Source organism: Plecotus auritus, assembly GCF_963455305.1.
Source record: "Plecotus auritus genome assembly, chromosome: 8".
NCBI lineage: Eukaryota > Metazoa > Chordata > Mammalia > Chiroptera > Vespertilionidae > Plecotus > Plecotus auritus.
This window is the reverse complement of record NC_137782.1, coordinates 164787092-164811029: the sequence shown is the minus strand read 5'-3', so window position 1 is coordinate 164811029 and position 23938 is coordinate 164787092. Positions and strand designations below refer to the sequence as shown.

At 51.0% G+C, this 23938-nt stretch overlaps 1 protein-coding gene across 3 annotated transcripts in view; it reads left to right on the top strand.

Annotated features, from left to right (window-relative positions):
• Nucleotides 1–23938, top strand: part of EFR3B (EFR3 homolog B) — a 71767-nt gene that overhangs the window by 30365 nt on the left and 17464 nt on the right. The window contains exons 4-11 of one of the 3 annotated variants that reach the window (XM_080686940.1): nt 7453–7603; nt 18314–18435; nt 19791–19940; nt 21321–21455; nt 21893–21971; nt 22887–22992; nt 23217–23378; nt 23810–23921. In XM_080686940.1, the coding sequence (XP_080543066.1) occupies nt 7453–7603; nt 18314–18435; nt 19791–19940; nt 21321–21455; nt 21893–21971; nt 22887–22992; nt 23217–23378; nt 23810–23921 (1017 nt within the window). Of the gene's footprint in view, nt 1–7452; nt 7604–18313; nt 18436–19790; nt 19941–21320; nt 21456–21892; nt 21972–22856; nt 22993–23216; nt 23379–23809; nt 23922–23938 lie in introns of all 3 variants that reach the window. The other 2 variants (XM_080686939.1, XM_080686938.1) reach the window with 2 other exon arrangements.

The following is a 23938-nucleotide window of genomic DNA, read 5'->3' as shown; positions in this document are numbered from 1 at the left end:
GTCATCCTGTTAAAAGCAGCCATTGCAGCATCTAAGTATTTAAAGTCTTGAAAGCCTCCCTGGGGGCTCTAATCATAACCATTTAGAGAAGAAAAATCTGTTAGAGCTGATCTCTCTCCTTACCCTCCTGGTCTTCCCCTACCCAGTGCCTCCCTCAGCATCATCATCACCTTCCTCGTCACTGATGATTGGAAGAGCAGAATATTTGCACCCAGAAAGGCTGGGGAGGGAGGGGGGTCTCCCTACCATCGTGCAGGTGTCTGGATTTATGGTTTGACCATATGGGCATGGACCTTGGATGCTGGACCCAGTGGCAAAACCACCCTCTTCTGCCCCACTGCCTCCCCACCCAGTCTACCTGTGAACTCAGTGCTCATGTGTGTTTAGCATCAGGGATGATAACCAGATGCGGGCAGGCAGAGCCCTGGAGGATGGAGATGCCCACACCAAAAGGAATGGGCTGCTCCCCGAGGAGCCTGGCCCCCAGCTGACCTGGCAGGGCCCCTGGGAGATACACGTTCTCCAGAAGGACCGGAGCCTGGTTGGAGGACGGGGCTGACCCTTCAGAGATACCACAGATTCCTACTAGATGAGGAGGCTTATCCTCCCCTCCACTGACTGAGGTCCACCGAGAAGGTTCTGTCCAGGAATGGGGCTTACCAAACACATTCACACGGCCCAGAAGCTCTTTGTCAAGGCCACGGCTCTTTGAGTGATTCTTAAGCACTGACTGGCCTTGCGACAGCTGCCCCCTCTCTCCTGCCTGCTGGGCTTCATCTCTGCCCCCTGATCTGTGTTTTCTCTCTGACTACGTCTGGTTTCCGTATTTTGCATGGCCTGCTTCTCCTTTCCTAGAGGCTCAGTGCCTCCCTGGCTCCTGGGGCCACTCCTGCCTGAGCACAGGGGGTTCAAGCAGAACCAGCTGCCTCTTCTGGAACTCAATGCAAGGGACTTCCTGCCTCACTCCTGCACACCAGAGCCTCTGTGTATTTTCCTCAGTTGTTATAACTCGTCTTCCGCCTTGACCCCGAGTTCCTGTTGTTGCCAACCTGCGTCCTCTCCAAGACTTGGCTGCTGCCCGTGAATCGCAGTCCATCCCAGAGTCCTTGGGTCCTGCCCTCCTCACCTGCTGGGAAGCCCAGCGATTGCATCACCTGCTGCTGTGGTCTGTCACCTGTTCTTGCCTTCTCCCTTGGGCCCCTGCAGTGGGCTAGTCCTCACCACCTCCTTCCTGCCCCATTCTGCTCCAAGGACCCAGTCAGGCCAGCTCAGGTTCCCAGACCAGTTGCTACACTGGACATCTTCCAGGATACCAAGCCCAGATCAGATCTCTGCTGAGACCAGCCTGTCTGACCCTAGTCCTACTGAGCAGGTGTCAGTAATCTGTTCCCTTTGAGAGTGTAGGACATACCCTGGTAGGTTACGGTAAGAAAGGACCAAGGCAGCAAGCATTGGACTAGCGGGGGGGCCAGGGTTTCATTGACTTCTAATCTAACATTCTTTGAAAAGTTCAAGTTCTTAGTCACAATCCTGCCATCCTTACTATTGGGATCAAAGATGCGGAATGAAGAAGAGTGTGTTCACAGATGTAGGCCTTAATCTTTGCTACTTTCAGTTTCACTTCTGCCATAATGTTGACTTTCCCTCAAAGTTTCCACTCCTGGTCAGTAGCCATTTTTTTTTTTTTTCTAGAAAGGATGATTTTTTTTTTTATCAGGATTTTTCTGGGAATTTTTTTTACAGGAAAAGGAAAAGCAACAATCTAAGCTCCAGGGTTTGGAAGGCCTTCTAGTTTCTTCTCTTGCCAAACCCCACCCTACCCCTTCCTTTGCCCTCATGTAAACTCTATAAAATAATGGTGAAACCCTTCATACAGAAGGACGCCGGGATGACTCATCAGAGAAGAGAATTCCACGCTGCCCGCCCCCATTTCCCACCTGCTGCATTTGATTAGCAGAATGTGTCCAGGTTTGTCTGCAGGGAACGTCTGTCCCCTTTGGAAGGGCCCCAGCCCTGCAAGATTCAGTCTGCTTCACTGGCCCGCACAGGGGACCTAGAACATGCTGGAACCGGGCCCGCGAGGCACAACAGGTTTCCTGGACTGTGACTGTGATGACCTCTGAAGGTCAAGGCTATAATGACAAGGGCGAGGCCATAGTGAGCCAGGAATGGCCATTCCTCGGAGCAGGGAAGAATGGTGACTTTGTACACTGAAGGAGCTCAGAGACTCAATGCTGCCTCTGTATTTCAAAGACACTCTGTAGATAAGAGCATGACCTGATCCATTTGTGAATGTGCCCAGAGATGACTATTTCATAATATTTAAGAAAATTTTATTCTAATAATAGTAAATATAATTTAATAATAGTTGACAGTTCACATAGAGAAAAGAACTAAACATTTTATAAGCGTGGACAGGAAAATTTCACAGTAGAGAGGCAGTGTTTCTTATGGTTGCTCAGTGTAAGAGTTAGCTCAAGGGTACCTAAGAAATGGTTTCTAATGTCTAAAACAACAACAATAACAAAACAAAAACCACATTTAGAAGATGCCATGACTGCTGTTACTTTATATGCTTGGGTTTGCAAAGCTGACTCATGTGCAAGACAGTTTTGACGCATGGGGGGTGAAATTAAGTGGCTGCCACAAGAGGTATGATGGAGCTTTGCGTTTTGGTCAGTGCAGTTCCCATCAAAATGCCAATGTCGTTCTTCTCAGAGCTAGAAATAATCCTAAAATGTGTACGGAACCACAGAAGACCCCAAGGAGCCAAAGCAATCTTGAGAAAGAAGAACACAGTTGGAGGTATCATGCTCCCTGATCTCAAACTATACTCCAAAGCTGTAATAATCAAAACAGTATGGTACTTACACAAAAACAGACACAGATCAATGGACTAGAGTAGAGAACTCAGAAATAAACCCCTGCTTATATGGTCAACTAATCTATGACAAAGGAGGTAAAAATATACACTAGAGCAATGACAGTCTCTTTAACAAGTAGCGTTGGGAAAATTGGGCAGATACATGCAGAGAAATGAAACTGGACCACTCTCTTATACCACATACAAAAATGAACTCAGAATCGCTTAAAGATTTAATTTTAAGTCCTAGAACCGTAAAACTCCTAGAAGAAAACATAGGAAGTAAACTTTATCTGACATCAGTCCAAGTAAAATCTTTTTGGTAAAGTCCCTTGAGCAAGGGAAACAACAGAAAAAATAAACAAATGGGACCACATCAAACTAATAACCTTCTGCATACCAAAGGAAACCTTCAACAAAACAATAAGGCAACCTACTGAATGGGACAATACATTTGCAAATGTTATATAGGGGTTGATATCCAAAATATATAAGAAACTCAAACAACTCAGTAACAAAAAATGAACAATCCAATCGAAAAAAAAATGGGCAGAAGACATGAAAAGACACTTCTCCAAAGAAGAAATAGATGGCCAACAGACATATAAAGATGCTTAATGATACTAATCATCAGGAAAATGCAAATCAAAACCACAATGAGATATATCACCTCCCACCGGTCAGAATGGCTGTTAATCAAAAAATCAACAAATGATGTGTTGGCAAAGATGTGGAGAAAAGGGAACCTTCAGGCACTGTTGGTGGGACTGCAATTGGTGTAGCCCCTATGGAAAGCAGTACCATATGGAGTTTCCTCAAAAAACTGAAAATAGAACTGCCATTCAACCCAGCAATTCCAATTCTGGGTATTAGCCAAATGAGAACACTAATTCAAAAAGATATATGCACCCCCTTTGTTCATTGCAGCATTATCTACAATAGTCAACATATAGAAGCAACCTAGGCATCCATCGATAGGTGAGTGGACAAAGAAAATGTGATATATCACACACACACACACACACACACACACACAGAGGAATATTATACAGCAACTAGATGCCCGATGCACGAAGATTCGTGCAAGAATGGGCCTTCCTTCCCCTGGCTGCCGGCACTGCCTTTGCTCAGGCCCGGAGCTGCCTTTCCACCTTCCCACGCTGCCCAGAGGCCCAGAGCGGCTGGGGCGGTGCAGAACGCCTGCCTCGTCGCCATGGCAACAATGCAAGTGTCCCGCCCCCAACTGCTCAGTGCCTGTGTATGCAAATTAACCGGCCATCTTTGTTGGGTTAATTTGCATACTTACTCCTGATTGGCCGGTGGGTGTCACAAAGGTATGGTCAATTTGCATCTTTCTCTTTCATTATTGTAGATAAGAAGAATGACATCTTGCCATTTGTGACAACATGGATGAATCTAAGTGAAATAAGTCAGGCAGAGAAAGATAAATACCATGTGGTTTCACTTACATGTGGAATCTAAAAACAAAACAAAACAGGCCTGGCCAGGTAGCTCTTAGTTAGAATATTATTCCGACATGCCAAGGTTGTGGATTTGATCCCTCGTCAAGTCATATACGTACAAGAATCAACCAATGAATGCATAAATAAGTGGAACCACAAATCAATGTTTCTCTCTCTCTCTCTCAAATCAATAACTAAAAATTTTAGAGGGATGGTTATCAGAAGAGAGGAAGGCGTGGATGGGTAAAAAGGAGAAAGGGAATATAGTCAATAATATTGTGGAAAGTTTACACGATGACAGATGATTACTAGAATTAGTTGGGTGATCGATCACATTGTAAGGTATAAAAATGTTGAATCACTATATTATACATCTGAAACTAATATAACCAATATAAGATTGTATACCAACTATACTTAAACTAAAAAATAAGTTTAATAAATTTTTTAAAGCCAACTGACCAAAAATAAAAAAGAAAAGAAATAAAAGAAGACAAAGATTCGCTAGCCAAGTATTTTTAAATACTTGCCTAACATTTAACATGGATATGATTTGGCTTGCCACATAAAGAACAGATCTTTGAATTCATCCTTTATTATATATACTAGAGGCCCGATGCACAAAATTCATACAAGGGTATGCCTTCCTTTCCCTGGCTGCCGGCACCAGCTTCCCTCTGGCACCCAGGACCTGGGCTTCCCTTGCAGCCCAGGCTTTGTCTGGAAGGTGGTCCGGTAGGACGTCTGGAAGGACGCTGGTCTAATTAGCATATTATGCTTTTATTGTTATAGATAGAGCACATGAGCCTGGCTTGAGAGTGTCAGGCAGCTTTAACACGTTAAAAGCCCATGGTGACAGCTTTACCACAGTCTTTGAGATGGTCTTTTGCTACTTGCTTTTGACTGAGAGGCGTCCACTTGACTCTTTGGCACCTCAGTTAGGTTTGGGAGTTCTCCGTTCTCCTCGCCTCCCCTGCATTTTCTTTGTAGGCGCAGTACTTTCCAGTTCCCTGTGGTTTGGCTCTACAGGTAGAAGGCCCGCCCTCCGAGCCCATGAATGTTTGTGAAGGCCTCCCCTCGGGAAGGATAGAATCGTTTCAGCTCTCACTTCTTCTCTTTCCTGTGAAGGCAGCCACTTGGTTTGCTTCGGGTGGCTCAGGACTCACGTCTGTTTGCATCATGGGATTTCTAAAGCACTCCTAAATGAGATTATTAGATCCTGATGTTATCTAGGGTACAGAGAGGCTCAAAAATACAGTGGCTCCAGCGACAAGGAAGTGGTTTTCCTTTCTCTCATGTCACAGTCCAGGCGGGGTCTGTGGGCTCTGTGCCCAATGAGGTCATCCAGGACTTTCGTCTCTGGGTGCCCAACTGTTGCCACGTGGAACCAGCAGAAGGAGGGAAAGAGAGGACATGAAGGACAGTCCTGTCTTTTAAGCAAGTCATGCTGACATTGCTCACCTCACTTCCCCTCATTTTCATGGCAACGCTTTAGTCATGTGGCCTCACCTAGCAGCAAGAGAGGCTGGGAAGTGTTTCCGGTGAGCAGCCAAACTCAGCTAAAATTCTAAATTCCTATGGAAAAGGAGAAAAGAGATTCCAGGGGTGACATCTAGCATTCTGCCCCAGAAACCTAACTTCTTTTAAAAAAAATTATAAAGATTTAAGGCAACATAATTCCTCACACACTTGCAATAACCTCCTCATTAGGAGTTGAAAGATAGCCTTTTTAAAAAAGTGAACGTCTACCTTGTTTTCTTTAGAATGCAAATGGGTTGTAAGTGGGAAAAGTATCTTTCAACATTCACTTTATCGGACCATATGCTTGTTTGGCCGCTATCATGGAACACATGTTGGAGTGAGCGTAGACATGCACTCCTAATTCTCAGGAGAAATTTGGCTCTTGGCATTTTTCATGGGATTTAAGAAAGGCATTGAGGAAGACCAAGGCCACTGGGATAATTGGGGGTCGTCCGGTGAAGGCTGGTTTTGGAAGGATTGCGTATTTTTAGCATGGAGAAGAGAAGAATAAGAAAAATGAGATTGTTGTTTTCAAGTAGTTGAAGGACTGGCAGGTAGGAAAAGGCTCAGCCCTCTTCTTGTTGCTCCTAAACATAGAATTGTGAATAAAGGCTAGAAGTTATTAGGATTTGCAGGAAACATAAAGAAGTTTTTCTTTGGTTGTCAAAAAACAGGATGGGCTGATTTTACCGGTAAGCTATTCACCATTGGATGCTGTCTAGTCCTAGTACTGAAGGTATTCACTCAGGTTTTAGACTTTAGAATTGAACCAGTTAGGGAGTTAGAACTGACACAACCCATATTCTTCATAAGGTGGAAATAACTTTAATTCTGTGTCTATCTTATCTTCCATGAGGTCAAAATGTCCCCGAGGTAGGGTGCCAATCAATAATATGGTGATATCATTGTTTGTGTAGATCATCATAGAACGGAGATCTTCAAACACAAAACTTGCTAATTTTATATTCCTTAATGGTCCCAGGCCCATCTCAGATTCTTCATAAACTTTCTTCATAAAGTTCTTCACTGCCTCCCCGCCACAGCCATCTCTTTCCTTATTTGGAACCTCCTGGGATGTCTTACACGATTTTCTTGTAGCATTTCTGATTTTCCCTTTAGAGGAGATATCTGTGTACTTACCTCATCGTCGGACTCCAGGCGGTTTAACTTGAAGGACCTCTTCATCCTTACGCCCCCTGCAGCGAGTAGGACAGCGCTTTTCCTCAGTGGGTGCTCAACAAACACTTGGACATGAATCACATAATTCTCTGATCTCACTGGCTTTGGTTCAGAATTTGCTCTTCTGGGCACCTGTCCTTTCTGCTTGTGCTTACTCCTGACATGGTGCACTTCATCCGTCCCCATGCTCTTCCACCGCAAGATGAGGGGCCGAGGAGTTGGCCCTTAGGCCTCCTTCCAGCTCTGAATCTCAGGTTGCAGCGGGCACCTGATGGAATGGCATCAGGCATTGACAACTTGGAGAAGAGCCTCATTACCCGGATGCTGCCCAGGAAGTCGCTGCGCGGCCATCTAGCTTGCCCTGGTCACGCAGTGCGGGTGGAATGGGCGTGGGGCAGGAGCGTGGCATCGGTGCTGTTTCCCCAGGTACGTGTGCATCGCCATGGAGGCGCTGGACCAGCTGCTGATGGCCTGCCACTGCCAGAGCATCAACCTTTTTGTGGAGAGTTTCCTCAAGATGGTGGCCAAGCTGCTGGAGTCAGAGAAGCCCAACCTGCAGATCCTGGGCACCAACTCGGTAAGGAGCTGCCCCAGGGGCTCTGGAGGTGGGAGTGGGGTGGCGGAGGGTGGGACCTCCGGGTCAGGTCGTACTCCATCCCTATTTGGTTTCTGACCCTAAGTACCGCTCAGGGCTTGTCTTAGCGTCCCCCTTTGTGTGAATACAGGTATGTTCAGTTCTTTATTTGACTAAAAATATATGATTTATATTATAAATTATATAACTATAGGTCATAGATAAAATAAATTTAAAAAATAAAATTCCCCACATTAAAGCATATGATTCAGTGGTTTTAGTATAGTCACAAGGCTGTGCAACCATCCCCATTATCTAATGTATTTATCTTTAGACTGATGATCTTCGAACTTTTTTTAGCAATAGATTTTTCCCTTAAAGAATTTTAAGTGGGGCCCTAAGAAATATAAAAATAGATCGAAAGGGGTGGGAGGGGTGCCTGGCACCCTCACAGCCCAGCCCAGGGCATCATGGGACATGCTTTGAAATCTAGTCCAGGTCATGCCTCTTTCAAAACTAGAATAAACTGATATCTGCGGGACAGAGGTGCCAGATATGTGGAGACATCACGGGGAAGCAGGAATCAGGGCTTCTGACTTAGTTCTGCCCTCACCTGGCTGGGTGACCTGGAGAGAGTTATTTGTGGGCCTTGGTATTTTCATGGGTGCGATGAGCAGGTTGAGTGGTCCAAGCTCCATAACGCTGGCTTCAGTACAGTGACTGCTGTCATGAGAGGTTATGGTTCAGGGAGAGAAGAGCCACTAGATGTGTTGAGAACTGCCAGCTTCATACGTGTGTCTATCCATACGTGAATATTCTGGTTGCTTTCTTCAGTGTCTTGCCCTCTCTCCTCTTCCCTCTTCAGGGCAAACTCTCAGCTCCAGGTCTTCAGGCAGCCTGGTGTTAAAAGCTCTGATAATGCAGCTCTTTTACAGATATCACACAAAAATGTGTAAGGATTGCCTTCTTAGCATTCCCCTCCTGCCTTTTCGGGATTTTTATTGCACGGGTCACAGCTGCTTTCCTGTTCTACGTAAGTTGATTTAACCAGAAAATAATCTTCCGGTTTTCCTTTTTTACCAAAAGTCACAACCTGTGCCCTTCTCTTCCCTCTGTGAGCCAGCCGCCTTTGACAGATGACCTAGACAGTAGCCGAGGGGGAAGCCTTTTGTCAGGTTGCCCTGGCAACAGCTTCAGATACTGCTTCCCTTGTCCTGTTTCAGATAACTATAGTCTAGAAGAGGACAACTGAATGGAAATAAACCAGTCATCCAGAGGGCGTGTCCCCATGGGGGACACAGAAGCAGGTGGCCACCAGCTCTTGCTTCCCCCACAGCGAATCCTAGCCCGGGGTGGGCGTTTTGTAGGCTAAAGCCTGAAAAGTCAGGGCCCTGCGAATTCCTAGATTCTCCACCACAGTGCATCATTTCATCCGCGAGGCAGCGAGTCAGCCAGTGGTCACTGTATGCAGACAGTGAGGAGGATGAGGGACAAGCAGCTATAAGTAAGTCCAGTCAATCGTTACGATAGACGCACTGTCCAGCTTCGGAGGCAGCCTTTGCTGGTGTCTCTCACCAGATGCTCCTTCCAGCTCTCTAAGTCTGGAAGCTTCTCGGGCCTTCCCAAGAAGATCATTCTTTTTTTTTTTTTTTTTTTATCTTTTTCTTTGTTTCTTTTTTTTTTATATATATATATTTTATTGATATTTCACAGAGAGGAAGAGAGAGGGATAGAGAGCTAGAAACATCGATGAGAGAGAAACATCGATCAGCTGCCTCCTGCACACCTCCCACTGGGGATGTGCCCGCAACCAAGGTACATGCCCTTGACCGGAATCGAACCCGGGACCTTTCAGTCCGCAGGCCGACGCTCTATCCACTGAGCCAAACCGGTTTCGGCACCAAGAAGATCATTCTTTTGCTCCCCATCATTTTAGAGCTGCCGGCATGCCAGTGCCTGATATAATCTTAGAGTCGAGCCTGCGTTTCAACTGGTGTTCGTGGGGATTCGAGGCTTTGTGGGGGGAGGGGGGCTGCAGGAGCAGGTCTAGGACTCTGTATGGAAGCTTGCAACTCTTCACTCGGGTAAAGGGTTTTGCTGCCTGAAAGTCGAAAGAAAGACAAAGAAGGAGGGAAAAAGAGAAAGAAAGAGGAAAGGAAAAAAAAAAAAAAACAGAGCTCATCTACCACCCGCATTTTGCTGGGATTTCTGCCCGGAAACGGAGGCCCAAAGAAGTCAAATAGCTCATCTGTGCTCGCACAGCCGGGGCACTGGATTTAGAGGGTGATTTATTCAGCCCTGTGGCGTGTGTTCTCTCCTCACTGGGCCCCACCCAGTGTGGGGTCCTCTCCCTGGAGCCCGGCCGTGGCCCCAGCCTCCCCGTGGTCAGGCTCACCCGGAGTCACCTCTGCTCCTGCTTTTCCCTCAGACCTGGTTTTGCTTTCTGCATCAGCTCAGAGCACATCCGTCCTTCTGCAGAGCCTGTCCTCAGAATCCCACCCCTTCAAGGCCACACCTGGCCAGTGACAGAGGCCGGCCCCTGCACAGCTTTGGAAACCTATGGATTCCCAGGGCTCAGCCACACCTACTCGTCAGCACTGTGGAGGGGGCACCTGGGAGTCTGTTTTAGTTTCTCTTGTGGCACTAGCAGCAGTTTTGAGGACCACTGACCCATTGCAGTCTTAAACCTGCACAGGGTTCCCTCCCCTCTTCCTTCCTTCCTTCCTTCTTTCCTTCCTTCCTTCCTTCCTTCCTTCCTTCCTCCTTTCCTTCCTTCCTTTCTATATCCATTATTTCTCTCTCCATGTCTCCACTATTTTGCTTTCTCTGATTCCTTCCCTGAGTTCAAACATAAGTTCAAGTCTCTTCCAGTATAAAAATATGTAAACAAACAAGAATAAAAACCCCACAACGTTTTTCTCCATAGCCACAAAATACCTTTAGCTCACCTGACAAAACTATCATTCCCTGATTTTAAAAAAAATTTAGTCCCAATTCAAGTTTTCCTGGTAGTCCCAAAATTGTCTTGTATTGCTGTCTTTCAGATCAGGATTCAATAAAGATCATGCATTTACTTTGTTTTCTGTCTCTCACATCTCTTCATCAGTCCCAGCCCCGCTTCTGCCCCTCTTTGTTTCTCATGCCATTGACCCTTTGAAGAGACCAGGCCAGGTGCTTTGTGGAATGCCCCACATTCTGATGTGTCTCTTACTTCCTTGTGGTGTCACTCATGTTGCTCTCCTGGCTGCTTTACCTCCTTCGAACTGGAATTAGATCTGACGGTTTGATTGGATGCAGTTAAAGCCGCTGGCCATGTTACTCTGTGGGGGAGCTGGGGGTGACACTGAGCATGCCAGCAGGAGCACCGGTGTCTGGGTCCCACTTCCATGGATGCTGCGTGCAATCCCGGGTTAGGGTGGCGACTTGGGATCGCTCTGTGGAAAAGCACGTGCTGTCCTTGCAGTTAGCGCTTTGTGAAACCGTGCACAGAACCATTCCCCACTCACCTTTCAGCCGAGGTTTGATCTTTGGTGGCGTTCCTCCTTGGTGCCTGCACCTTCTTCCTACTCCCCTGACTTCCTGGCCCCGTCTCTCTGGTTCTCCCCGCCTGGTGCATCCCTCTTGGTTTCTGACATTGGCTGAAGAACGGTCCCCCAAGGATGAACGTGATCTCATCCCTGGAACCTGTGAACATGACCTTATATCATAAAAGGGATTTTGCCGAGCTGATCAAGTTAAGGATCTAGCGATGGGAGATTATCCTGGATTCTCCAGGTGGGCCGGTGTAATCACAAGGGTCTTTATAAGAGGGAGGCCAGAGGATCGGGGTCAGACGGAAGGTGATGTGATGACGGAAGCAGAGAGATAGAGATTGAAGATGCTACTCTGCTGGCCTTGAAGGTGGGGGAGGGGACCATGAGCCAAAGGCTGTGGGTGGCTTCTGGAAGCTAGAACAGTTGTGAAAACTGATGCTTCCCTGGAGCCTCCAGACGGAGCACCCTGCACACCCACCTTGGACTTCTGACCTCCGGAACTGTCAGGTGACAAATTTGCATTGTTTGAGGCCACTAAGTTGTGGGGATGTATTACAGCAGCAATAGGAAACAACACGGTTTCTCTCAATGATTCTCTTCCTTCGTGTGCCCTGCCATGTCGGTGGCCTCTAGGGCTGGTCCTCCATCCTCCTCTCACTCTCTGTGCCACCCCTGGGCAATTTCATCATTTCTGATGTTTCAAACCATCATCTAGAAATGCTGCCGTCTCCGACCAGTGTGGAAATCAACCCTGCCAGAGAGCAGGGGTTCTCCAGGGCAGGTCAGATAGAACTGAAACAGCAGGTCACCAGGTCGGCTCCAGCAAATGGCGGGGTCGTAGAGCAGAGGCAGCCGGTGCCTCCCGAGTTCTGTGCTTCCCGGGCTGGGGCCTTGGGGGCCCGCCCCTGGGGCTGCTCGGGGCCAGAGGGGTCGCTGCTTTCTCGGCAGCAAGGACTGGGCTTTCCCAGATCTTAAAACGAGTTATGCAAAGAAATCTTGAAAGAGGAAAGACATAGTCGGGGTAGAAAGAGAAGATGTCTTCAGTCTCAAAATGCCCTGCCTGGTAGCCAGGGGATTTGCTGGACGAGATCACATCCGAGGGGGCTGTTTCTCCTGTTTCCGGGAGTCACTGTAAACAACAGCAGTTGGGAGAACTGGGCCCCGGTGTGAAAGTCAAAACCACGTGGTTTACAAGATCTGCTTTCCCTGCTAGGATCCTCTCTGGGAAGCAAAGAGGCTGTGCCCGTTTCTCCTTATGTAGGCAACCAGCAGGAAGGCCTGCGGCTGAGATCAGGGGAGAGCTGGGGTTCTCAGAGCGCCCGTCAGTAGAAGGGAAGGCTAACTTCCGCGTGGAGATGCTCAGCCAGCGCAGCTGCTGTTTTCCAGACCAGGGGAGAGCTGGGGTTCTCAGAGCGCGCGTCAGTAGAAGGGAAGGCTAACTTCCGCGTGGAGACGCTCAGCCAGCGCAGCTGCTGTTTTCCAGACCAGGGGAGAGCTGGTTCTGCAATGTCAATATTTGGAGCTTCTCTTTCTTTATTGACCCAGGCCCTTAGTAACTCTCAGCTTTCACACAATTGTGGCTCCCTCCTGTCTGTGCAGAGCATTGGAGATGTGTTCTAGAAAGCGTGGCACCCTTTGGAGTGTATCAAGAGCTGACACTTTGATCTTGAAAGGGTGGGCCCAGCAGTACCCATGGCCTTTGAAGTGTCACATGTTCAGGATTTTCAGTTCGTTGCTATGGAGACCTTTCTCATCATTGTAATATTTTAAAAAAAAGAAAAGAAACCAATTATTATTTCACAATCTCATGCATTAGGTAAGTGGCTTTTTCACAAAAGCCATTTGTCAGGTATGAATTAACAATGGTGAGGGTGAGCCCAACCAGGATTGCTCAGTGGCTGAGCGTCAAACTCTGAACCAGGAGGTAACGATTCAATTCCCAGTCAGGGCACCTGCTTGGGCTGTGGGCTCGATCCCCAGTAGGGGGCGTGCAGGAGGCACCCGATCATTTATTCTTTCTCATCGTTGTTTCTATCTCTCTTTCCCTCTCCCTTCTTCTCTGAAATCAATAAACATATCTACCTAATAAAAGAGTAACATGCTAATTGATCGTACCTTCACTATGCCCACCAGCCAATCAGGAGTGAGTATGCAAATTAACCCAACAAAGATGGCGGGATGCTTGCGTCGTCACCATGGCGATGACGCAGGCATTCTGCACCACCCCAGCTGCTCCAGGCCTCTGGGCAGTGTGGGAAGGCGGAAAGGCGGTTCCAGCCAGAGCGAAGGCACTGCCGGCAGCCAGGGGAAGGAAGGCCCATTCTTGCACGAATTTTTGTGCATTGGGCCTCTAGTATTTAAATAAAATGGTAAGGGGAAACAGATAGAAAATTCCTGCATGTAAAAAAATAAATAGTGACCACTGGCACAGGTGAGTGGGCCCAGAGAAAACCCATGGGGTGTTGACAGCAAGCCAAAAACGCACTGGGGTGGGGGAGAGGAGGAGGCTATACCTGTTACTGTGATGGGCTGGTGATACCAAGTCTGTGAGGCAGCTGCTCTTGTTAACCCCGTTTAACAGATGGGGGACTGAGGCACAGGGAGCCTAGGGAACTTGGCCAAGATCAGCTCCCTAGTAAGTGGAGGAGCTGGGGTTCAGAAATGAAGTTTGGCTCCAGAGCCTTCTCATAACCCTAACACTACACTGCCTGTTATGAGAGGGACGAAGGCCTTCCTCACTGTGGAACCTTAGAGACTCAACCCCATGGCAGCCAGGTTTGGGCACATTTCCCAAGTGGACTTCCACAGTGGGTGTGGTCCCGTGACCAGAGCCCCCATGAAGCTCCTGATTTCACCCTCTGAACCACGAGCACCAGAGTTTCTATCTGGCCGCCTCCTGTCGGCGTGGGAGACAGGAACAGCGTGGGGTGGGCCCTTTAGCAGCTGCCCCCACGGGGACACCGCAGGCCACCTGGGCTGGTGTGTCTGTCCTGCTGGTCCCTCAGGCTCAGAGAAGGGATGCTCCTCCTGTCAGGCTGTCACACTAAGGGTTTCTAAGACGCTCGGAGACCCTGGTACCAAACAAGGTGCCTATTTTATTAGCCAGCCCTGGTGCCCCCATAACATAACACACGGGGCGTGCACCCTCTCTCTAGCATCACGTGCAGTCTCAGCACAAGACTGCAATGAGGAAGACTCATGTCCCAGCCTGTTCACCAAGGGACCTTCAGTCCCCGAATGGTACGCCAGGGGCATGGCCTCGCCTTCCAGCTCCCCTGCTCCCTGTCAGCTCCGGAGCCTCCACTCCCACGCTCCGGAGCCAGTCCATTGAGGGGTGGCTGGGACTCCTTCTCTCTGAATGTGCTGCCCGCATGGTCCACACTGCCCATCTGGGCTCCTCCCCTTGATTGCCTGTCTGGGTCTGTGTTGGTGGCATGGAAAGGACAAGGGTCACACTACCCGGAGCTGCTAGAGCCGGCCACAAACAACCACTCCCACCCTGTCCACCGCAGCACTGCTCCTGAGCATCTCTCAGTGCCAGGCAGTGCCAGTGTTGGTCTTTTAACCCCTCGTTTAAGCCTGGCAACCACCCATAGCATCAGTCCTAGCGTCCCCATGTTACAGATGAGGGAACAGAGGCTCAGAAGTTACACGATGTGCCTACAGATGACAAGATGCAGAGTGGTGTCTGGTCCTAGGCCCAGCAGACGGAGGGGGAGCTCAACTATTTAAGTAGAAGAACCGTTCCATCAAAATCAAAATTTTAGATGAAGACTCAAAATGAAGATTCCGGGGGGGAAAGAGTACAGGAGAGTAAAGACCCAGGGACGCAGAGGGTCACAGAAGAGACGAATGAGGGTCTTTTCCAGGGAGCTGAGCAGCTGTGGGCGGCCCAGTCTAGAAAAAGGCCCCCATGGACTTGGAGAAGGAATCCATGCGGGTTTTCCACCCTCATTAACTTCATGGCTGTCGCTGAATTTTCCATCTTTAAAAATGGGTTGTAATCTCAATTCTAACCTTGCAGTCAGGGGGGTCAGAGTCAAAACATTGAGCAGCCTGGACAGCACAGATAACAGCCCATCAGAACAGACACCAGGCAGGACCTGCTCCCGCCGCCTGACTGGCCACACTCCTCACACTGCAGGGCACTTTGGGGAAGAGGAAAGTCAATGTTGACAGTGAAGGGGGACTTGATGGCACATTCCATAGAGATAGGGATGGATCCAGAGAAGCGGCAGGATGCGCAGAGGGGAAGAGGGGAGGCCAGGTTGCCTGTGGGTGACCCTGCAGTGTCTCTCAAATGTGGGCCTCGGACCATCAGACCGTCCACCAGTTTCCTGGGACTTTGCTAAAAGGTAACCCCTGGGCCTTGTCCAAGACTGACAGCGTGTCTGGTGGCTAGAATGTGGGTGCTTACCAAGCAACCCCACACATACACTCTGTTGTACCGTAGGGTTTGGAAACAAACACCCTCACCCCTTTGGCCCTCTTAATAGGACCAAACTAAGGCCATCCCCTGGCGCTTCTTCATCCTCTGCTTGTTCTTCCCTGACAGCACCCACCTCCCCTCCGGTCAGGCCTGAGGCACTAGCGGAAGCAGAGCAGGAACCAAAGCCAGGAGGTGTGCAGGGCCGAGCTGCGCGGAGGCTGCAGCGGCTGAGGCCTGGGTGGTTGCTCGGGGGCCCTGAGCAGGTCACTTCATGTTTGCGGGTCTCGATCTCTTTGTAAAATGAGAATCATCATCCTCGCTCCCTCTTTTAGAGTCATTTTGAGAAATAAAAGGGACGGTGTACGTAAAAGGCTTAGGGTAGTACCTGCTCTATATATGCTTCTCGGCTTTCACGGCTATGGGCCCGCGAAGCTTGGTCATTCAGTCCCCTGACATGCATCGGAGTCCACGCTGTCCCTGAATGTCAGGGACAAAGTCTTGGTGGGCCTGTTTCTCCCGCATTATTAGCGACCTCCTTTGCTTCAGCCTCGTTTTAATTATTCTCAAGTGCGTGCACTTTTGCGTACACACAAGTAGTCAGTCTTATTTTAAGCTGCCTCGTCGTGTGTGAAGGAAATACGGTACAAGTGAAAACATTCAGGACCTCAGTGAATGAAGAGTGGGCTGCTCATTTCTCATGGGGCGGGGGGGGGGGGGAACCGAAGTCCCACCCACAGGTCCCCCGCCTGGGACCGTAGATCTGCAGCTGGAACCCCTACAGCGGCACGTCCCCTGCGAGTGGGCAGACACCCTGCCCAAGCCAGGCTTCGGTGGTGGGGAGAGCGGCCTGGGAACATCCTGTTCATGGTTAAGAGCAGCAACGCACCCAAATTTAGCTTCAGACAAACTTAGCCTCAGCCTCCGTATCAGCCCGAGTCTGTGTTCCAGCCTTAGGGGGCTTATGAAGGTCAGGGAGCCCAGGGCTGTCTTTATTGTTGTTTCTAGAACTCCTGAACTTGTGTCTAATCAGCGATCTTGTGATCACATGGACTACCACTACGCCTCTTCCCCATGGCCACACACCATGCAAGCCATGGCATTCAGATTTACTGCTAATATCAGTATATTTGCTTGCAAATATGTGTATACATTTTAGATGTAACTTGGAAGAAAAGATCACCTCATCAGCTTTGCATGTTGCGATTAAATGTCAGCAGAAAATAAACGTATATTTATTATTGCAAGAGCAAAATCTACTAATGTTTGTGGAAATGGCTAATTTCATCCAGAAAACACTTAACAACTTTTAAGTCATTAAAAAGGAAAATAGCTGGACAATACTGAATATTGTGAGAGCACACCAGCTAGGTAAGTTTAGGATAATAGTGATTAGAGGGTTGGAAATTTCAGTCCCCGCCCCCCCAACAACCTTCAGGGAGAAAAGAGGGGCTGAAGATGGAGCTCAATCACCAGTAGCCAATGATTTAATCGGTTATGTTACATAATGAAGCCTCCATAAACCCCAAAGGTCGTGGTTTGGAGAACCTCTGGGTTGAACTCGTGGGGATGCAGAGATATCGGTAGGGAAGCTCCTCCCCTTCCCACACACCTGTTCCCCCCCCCCCCCCCCGCCCCCAGTCTCTTCCATCTCGCTGTTCTTGAGTTATATCTTCTTATACTCAACTGGTAATCTAGTAAAAGTCTTCCCTGAGCACTGGGAGCCACTATAGCAAATGAATCAAGCCCGAGGAGGGGGTTGAGGGAATCTCCCATCTCTAGCTGGTCACTCAGAAGCGCAGGTGACAACCTGGACTTGCCCCTGGGTCCGAGGGGTCAGTCTTAGAGGACTGAGCCCCCGGCCATGGGGTCTGATGCGCTCTCTGGGTCAGTCGTGTCAGAACTGAGCTGAAGGCTACGACACCCAGCTGGTGTCTGGAGCAACACCCCACCCTGGAGTTGGTACTAGAATGATCTCAACTGAATATCCTTTTTGAACCCACAAAAATGCTGTAGCAATTAAGTAATGCCAGTCAGAATAATGGAGGATATCTTTTCTCTCATCTTTTTAGAGTTGTTTGCACTACTGAATTTATAACAACACATAAAACAGCCTATGATGATTATATTTAGTTTTTTAATAATTGGACTCCTCTTAGTCTGTGATTCTGGCTTCTCTGTGGGACTCAGTGGAAATCAAGTCCCCGTTTAGACTTGCAAATGTGCAGCTTGGTCGACAGCAGACGGCACCTCACAGCTGAGGATGCGGAGAAGACTCACTGCAATGAAACGGCAAGCTTAAAGATGTGCTCCGGTTTTCAGCAATCAAATGCGATTACACCTTTTAATCAAATTTCAGAGGTTCTTGTTTTCCAGGATGCATTCTAGGGTCGAGCCACGTGCTCCGATGAGGGCTTTCCCAGTGTCGGTGTGAGTCCTCGCAGCCTCTCGGCCTCTGGGTGTGCCTGGTGCAGTTCTGGGGGTCACAGGAAGCCAGGGAGTCCCCTTCGCTTTGTCTTCTCTCCCATCCCCGGCTCACCCAGGCCTGTTGTGTAGACAGGAGCTGCGAGCAGGATTTGGAACTCGGTGTGCTGTGGGAGGCGGACCAGAGCCGGGTCTGGGATGCGTGGGTCCCGGGGTGTGGGTGTCCCCTAGCTTTAATGCAGCAGGGCCCTGGGGCCACCAAGTCCCAGAGCTCCAAGGCGGGGAGCACATGGTCACCTCTCCCGTGCATCTCTCTCTCCTCCCGGGTAGTTTGTGAAGTTTGCCAACATTGAGGAGGACACCCCATCCTACCATCGGAGCTATGACTTCTTCGTGTCCCGCTTCAGTGAAATGTGCCACTCCAGCCACGATGACCTGGAAATCAAGACCAAGTGAGCAGCGAAGGCGAGGGGGCGTGCGCAGTTGATGATGGGAGCGTGGATGGGTCTTACAGGTTCCCAGCCCGTGTGTGTCTGATTCCTCTGGTGTTTGCCTCCTCAGACGTTCCTGGGGAGGAGAGAGCACCTGGTGGAACTTGGGTGGGCAAGCGGGCAGTGCTGGGCTGCGACACGCGCTTTCTAAAGGAACAGCCTCCGGGGCAGGAAACTGGGTGGATGTGAGATAACGGTTCTGTGAGGCCAATTTGAGAGCCAGTGACAAGACATACACCCCCATGCGCTCTTGTACATCCATTTATACACCCAGAAATATCCCACTCACCATTATCCATCCAAATATCCACCCACCAATCCAAAGCCAAGTCTTCCCATTGGCCGATCCCACTGCCCCCTGACTTCTCTCCTCCACTCTCCCCCACTCACTCCCCTCTGGCCACAAGGCCTCCCGCTGCCCCAGGGCTTGGCACAGTCTGTGTCTGTCCTGAATGCTTCCCCTGTGGATCCGCACGGCTCCCTCCACCACATTCAAGCCTGGGCTCAAAGGTGCCCTTGTCAATGACACCTTCCCCGAACGTCCCCCCACACCTTCCCCTTCTCCCTCAGCCTGCTCTGTTTTATTCTCCCAGGGACCTCATCCTCTTCAGACATGCTTCTTAATTTACTCACTATGTTTTATTCATTGTCTGTCTCCCCCCGCTAGAATGTAAGCCAGGGGTCCTCAAACTTTTTAAACGGGGCCAGTTCACTGTCCCTCAGACCGTTGGAGGGCCGGACTATAGTTTAAAAAAAAAACTATGAACAAATTCCTATGCGCACTGCGGGCCCGGGACGAGTCGGCTGCTAAGCAGGACAGGCAGCGGCACCCGGCGGGCCGGTTAATGTCCTCGGCGGCCGCATGTGGCCCGCGGGCCGCAGTTTGAGGACCCCTGAGTCAGCCAGGAGAGCCTGGTAGCCCGGTGCGTCTCCCTCCGACCCCCCCTCCTCACTCCCAAGCTGCTCAGAGCTCTGCATTGGGCCTCCTGGTTCTTGGCAGCCCTGTGAGCTCCTGTATCTTGGGCTCAAGCTGGAACAAAGCCAGCTGAGAACGAAAGAGAGGGCACCTGAAGCCACTGCCACCTGAGGGATGAAGCCTGGGTGGTACCAGGGCAAAGGCGGCCAGAGAGCATGGCCTCCTGGGCTGGTGTCCACCAGTGCGAGAAGCCAGCCAGGAGCCCGGGGCGCAGGAAGAGTGGAAGGCTCCATCCTGCCTTTTGATGGATGAATGCACTCCTAACCCCGCACTTGCCACAGAAGCTGGACTTCTCAGGGTTCGAGGGCTTCGTGGCCCCATCGCACCCTTTTCCTTACAGGATCCGAATGTCGGGCATCAAAGGGCTGCAAGGGGTGGTGAGGAAGACAGTGAACGATGAGCTGCAGGCCAATATCTGGGACCCACAGCACATGGACAAGATTGTCCCATCGCTGCTCTTCAACTTGCAGCACGTCGAAGAGGCCGAGAGGTAAGCAGGCGAGGCTGGAGTTCGGACAGCAGACCGTGAGCCCTCCCAGGCTGCCTGTCCCAGCTGCTGGGGAGCCGCAGAGCATGGGCTTGGCTAAAACCTAGCTCTGAGGCCAGGGAGCTTGGCTTTGTGGCCTGTTCTGCAGTGAGTCCAGGGCCAGCTTTCTGCAGCCTGTTGTACCCCTTAAGGCAGGCGTCCTCAAACTACGGCCTGCGGGCCACATGCGGCCCGCCGAGGACATTTATTCGGCCCGCCGGGTGCCGCTGCCTGTCCTGCTTAGCAGCCGACGTGTCCCAGGCCCGCAGTGCGCATAGGAATTTGTTCATAGTTTTTTTTTTAAACTATAGTCCGGCCCTCCAACGGTCTGAGGGACAGTGAACTGGCCCCCTGTTTAAAAAGTTTGAGGACCCCTGCCTTAAGGTCTGCGCTCATGAAGGCAGGATGGTAATGGTCTGGGCCATTGTTTGGTCAGAACCACGAACCAAGACTCAGGGACCTCTTCCCTCTGGAAGCAGCAGGCCAAGGAGGTTTTAAAAGGCCTTGTGTGGCTCCACTTCCTGAGGACTTTCCCTCCCTGACCTTCCTTCCTCCCTCACATCCCAATGGTATTTCAGGCCCTTAAAACAGGCCTACTTGACCAGACAGTCCCCAGACCTGCATTCATCCTGTCCCCACCCCTTGAGCTTCCTCTCTGTGAAATGGGGTGCAGGGGAAGGTTCACGTCCCTGTCCACCTTGGCTGGGCAAGACGCGGGCTGAGGGTATTGGGTCCCTCACTTTCTGTTAGTTGAGCCTGTGCTGCTGGTCAGGCAGGGAAAGTAAGTGTGCCCTCTGGTGGCTGTGTCTGGGGTCGCACCTCCACTGACAAGATTGGCCTGTGGTCTCCGGGCCCAGAGTCCTGGGGATCCTTCTGTCCAGGTTGGGCCCACCCTCTGTGGCTCAGGTAACCTGAGCCAACCACTGTGCCTTTCTCCCCTCCCCTTTTCCTCTCCCTTCTCCTCGCTCCCACTTTTCTTTTGCTTTCCGCTATTCTGCCCACCTCTCTTCGTATCTCATACCTTTTTTGCCTTCTGAAGCCTCAGGGGCATGGAAATACCTGTGGCCGTGCCTCACCAGGCCCCTGGTGCTCAGGGTGTCTGTCCTCCTGACAGGGGCACATCAGGCCTGTCCCTAAGGATTTCCAGGCAAAAGCCTTCTCCCTTCTCCCACCGTCTTCCTCCACTCTGGGTGTCTTTACCCCATATAGTTTCTGAGCCGTGACATCTCCCCTGTGACCTTTATCAAATTCCTGCTTGCCCTGTTGTCACCACTTGCCTGGATGCAGCACAGCATCCCAGCTTTGCCTCCCACCCTTCACCCACCAGGCTGTGTGTTCCCACAGCCGGTCCCCCTCGCCCCTCCAAGCGCCAGAGAAGGAAAAGGAGAACCCGGCAGAGCTGGCTGAGAGGTGCCTTCGGGAACTGCTGGGCCGGGCTGCCTTTGGCAACATCAAAAACGCTATCAAGCCTGTTCTCATGTGAGTCCTACACCGCCCCCTCCCCTTCACCCCCCCTCCCCCCAAGCGAACAGTTTCGGGTCCCCGCATCTAAGGAGGTGATACGGTTGTGGTGCTGTGGCCAAGTCAGTCCCTTCCCTGTGCCTGTGTTCGCTGCATTGGGACAACAAACGCTACCACGCGGTGGCCACGTGCAGTTTTGGGGAGAGGAGTTGGTAGGAGGGGCCCTGAAGCTGAAGGAAGATGCCCGGTTAACTCCTAAAGCCACGGCTACAGAGCCCTGTTCCCTGACCCCAATCCAGGCGTGGGGCTGGGACCGCCCTGGGCCTTCCCTTCTCCCACCTGGAGCTCTGTGAGGGCTGGGCCTCTGAGAGGTGCCCTCTCCCTCCAGCTCCCCTCTCCTCCTTAACATCACTCTGCATGTCATAGCTGTTCCCCCATATTTTTCTCCCTCCCAGCCACCTGGATAACCATTCTCTGTGGGAACCCAAGGTGTTCGCCATCCGTTGCTTTAAAATCATCATGTATTCAATTCAGGTACGGCTTGTCCCCCGGCCAAGGGACTTCTGGGGCAGAAAGTGCGCTTGTAGACAAAGCCAGCTTCTAAACCAGTTCTGCTGAACCTCACTGTGGAGAGGGACCAGTTTAGTTTTATTTCTAATCCATCACAGACCGATACTTTATAAAGTACAGTTTTTAAAAATCCATAGAAAATGTAAATGAAAAATTCGTGAGAAGTATAAGCCCATAGACCATGCTTGGCTGCCACGGCATTGTCAAATTGCTTATGAAACGCTAACTCTCAATTTCTGTACGTATCTCAGAATAAACGGGCACCAGGCAGCCCTAGCCGGTTTGGCTCAGTGGGTACAGCATCGGCCTGCGGACTGAAGGGTCCCAGGTTCCATTCTGGCCAAGGACACATACCCGGGTTGCGGGCTTGATCCCCAGTGTGGGGCATGCAGGAGGCAGCCAATCAATGATTCTCTCTCATCATTGATGTTTCTTTCTTCCTCTCCCTTCCTCTCTGAAATCAATAAAAATATATTTTAAAAATAAATAAAAATAAACGGGCACCAGGCAGATCTGGAATTGTCACCAGGCCACGGGCCACACTTTGAGCAGCACTAGACTTAGCCACGTGGCCTCCTGTGCCCTTACCAATGAGACATGGGGGATTGAAGACAATATTCTAAAATTGACTTTTGCCCCATTTGGAGTGAAAGGGTCCAGGTCTTCCCTGGGTTGGACTTCATTCCTTGTTGGACCAAGGGGGAGGGGCTTAGGGAAAGGAACCTTTGTGTGTTCCCCCCCCCCTCCCCCCTCGTCCTACCCCCACCTTTGGGTCCCAGTCCAGGGCTGCCCTGGCTCAGAGGCCACATGGGGGTGCTATTGGGGACCAGCACGTCTTCCTCCCCCCAGCCGCAGCACTCCCACCTGGTTATCCAGCAGCTCCTGGGCCACCTGGATGCCAACAGCCGCAGTGCGGCCACCGTGCGGGCGGGCATCGTGGAGGTCCTGTCGGAGGCCGCTGTCATCGCCGCCACCGGCTCCGTGGGTAAGGCGGCCCTGAGAGGAGTGGGGGCTGGGAACCCCTCCAGGACGAAGAACTGCCCTTAGCTGGAGGCTGCCCCCCTTCCAGGAAAGGGCAAGGCGCCTTGGGGAGGTGTCAGAGCGGGGGAGCTGGGGGCAGAGGAAGCCCCTGGCTGGAGGTGCAGGGCAGGGAAGAATGAAGGAGGGGGCCAGCCCTGAATAATGCTGGGGTCCCACCCCGCCGCGCAGGGCCCACGGTGCTGGAGATGTTCAACACTCTGCTGAGGCAGCTGCGGCTCAGCATCGACTACGCCCTGACCGGGAGCTACGACGGGGCCGTCAGCCTGGGCACCAAGATCATCAAGGAGCACGAAGAGCGCATGTTCCAGGAGGCCGTCATCAAGACCATAGGTGCCGGTCCCAGGGGGGGCGTGGTCCGTGGGTGGGGCGTGGCCGGGAGGGGCGTGGTCCAGAGACCATGGGGCCTTGAGTCCAGGCCATTGCAGGATTGTCATCCCTTCCAGAAAGGGCGCGGCACCTCCGGGAGGTGTCAGAGCCGGTGTTCCCGCGGGCACCCAGCAGAGCAGCTGGTGACAGAGCCTAGGTGCGCACCCGGGGCTGCTGCCCTGGCCCAGGGTCCAGGTTCTCCATCCCAGAGACCTTAGCCTCAGGCTCTGGGTTAAGCAGAGGAACGGGAGCCTGGACGAGTCCTCTGGAATTATCTAGGTTTCTCCTCTGGGTCTTAATTGTCCCCCCAGAGAAGCAGCAGAAAGGCTGGGCTGAGAGACCCTGGCAGCTGTTGGCCTCACGGGCCGACCCTTTCCACCATCTTTCTCCCGCAGGCTCCTTTGCCAGCACGTTGCCCACGTATCAGCGCTCGGAGGTGATCCTCTTCATCATGAGCAAGGTCCCACTGCCCTCTCTGCATCACCCCGTGGAGACGGGGAGGACCGGGTAGGTCCACCGTGCCT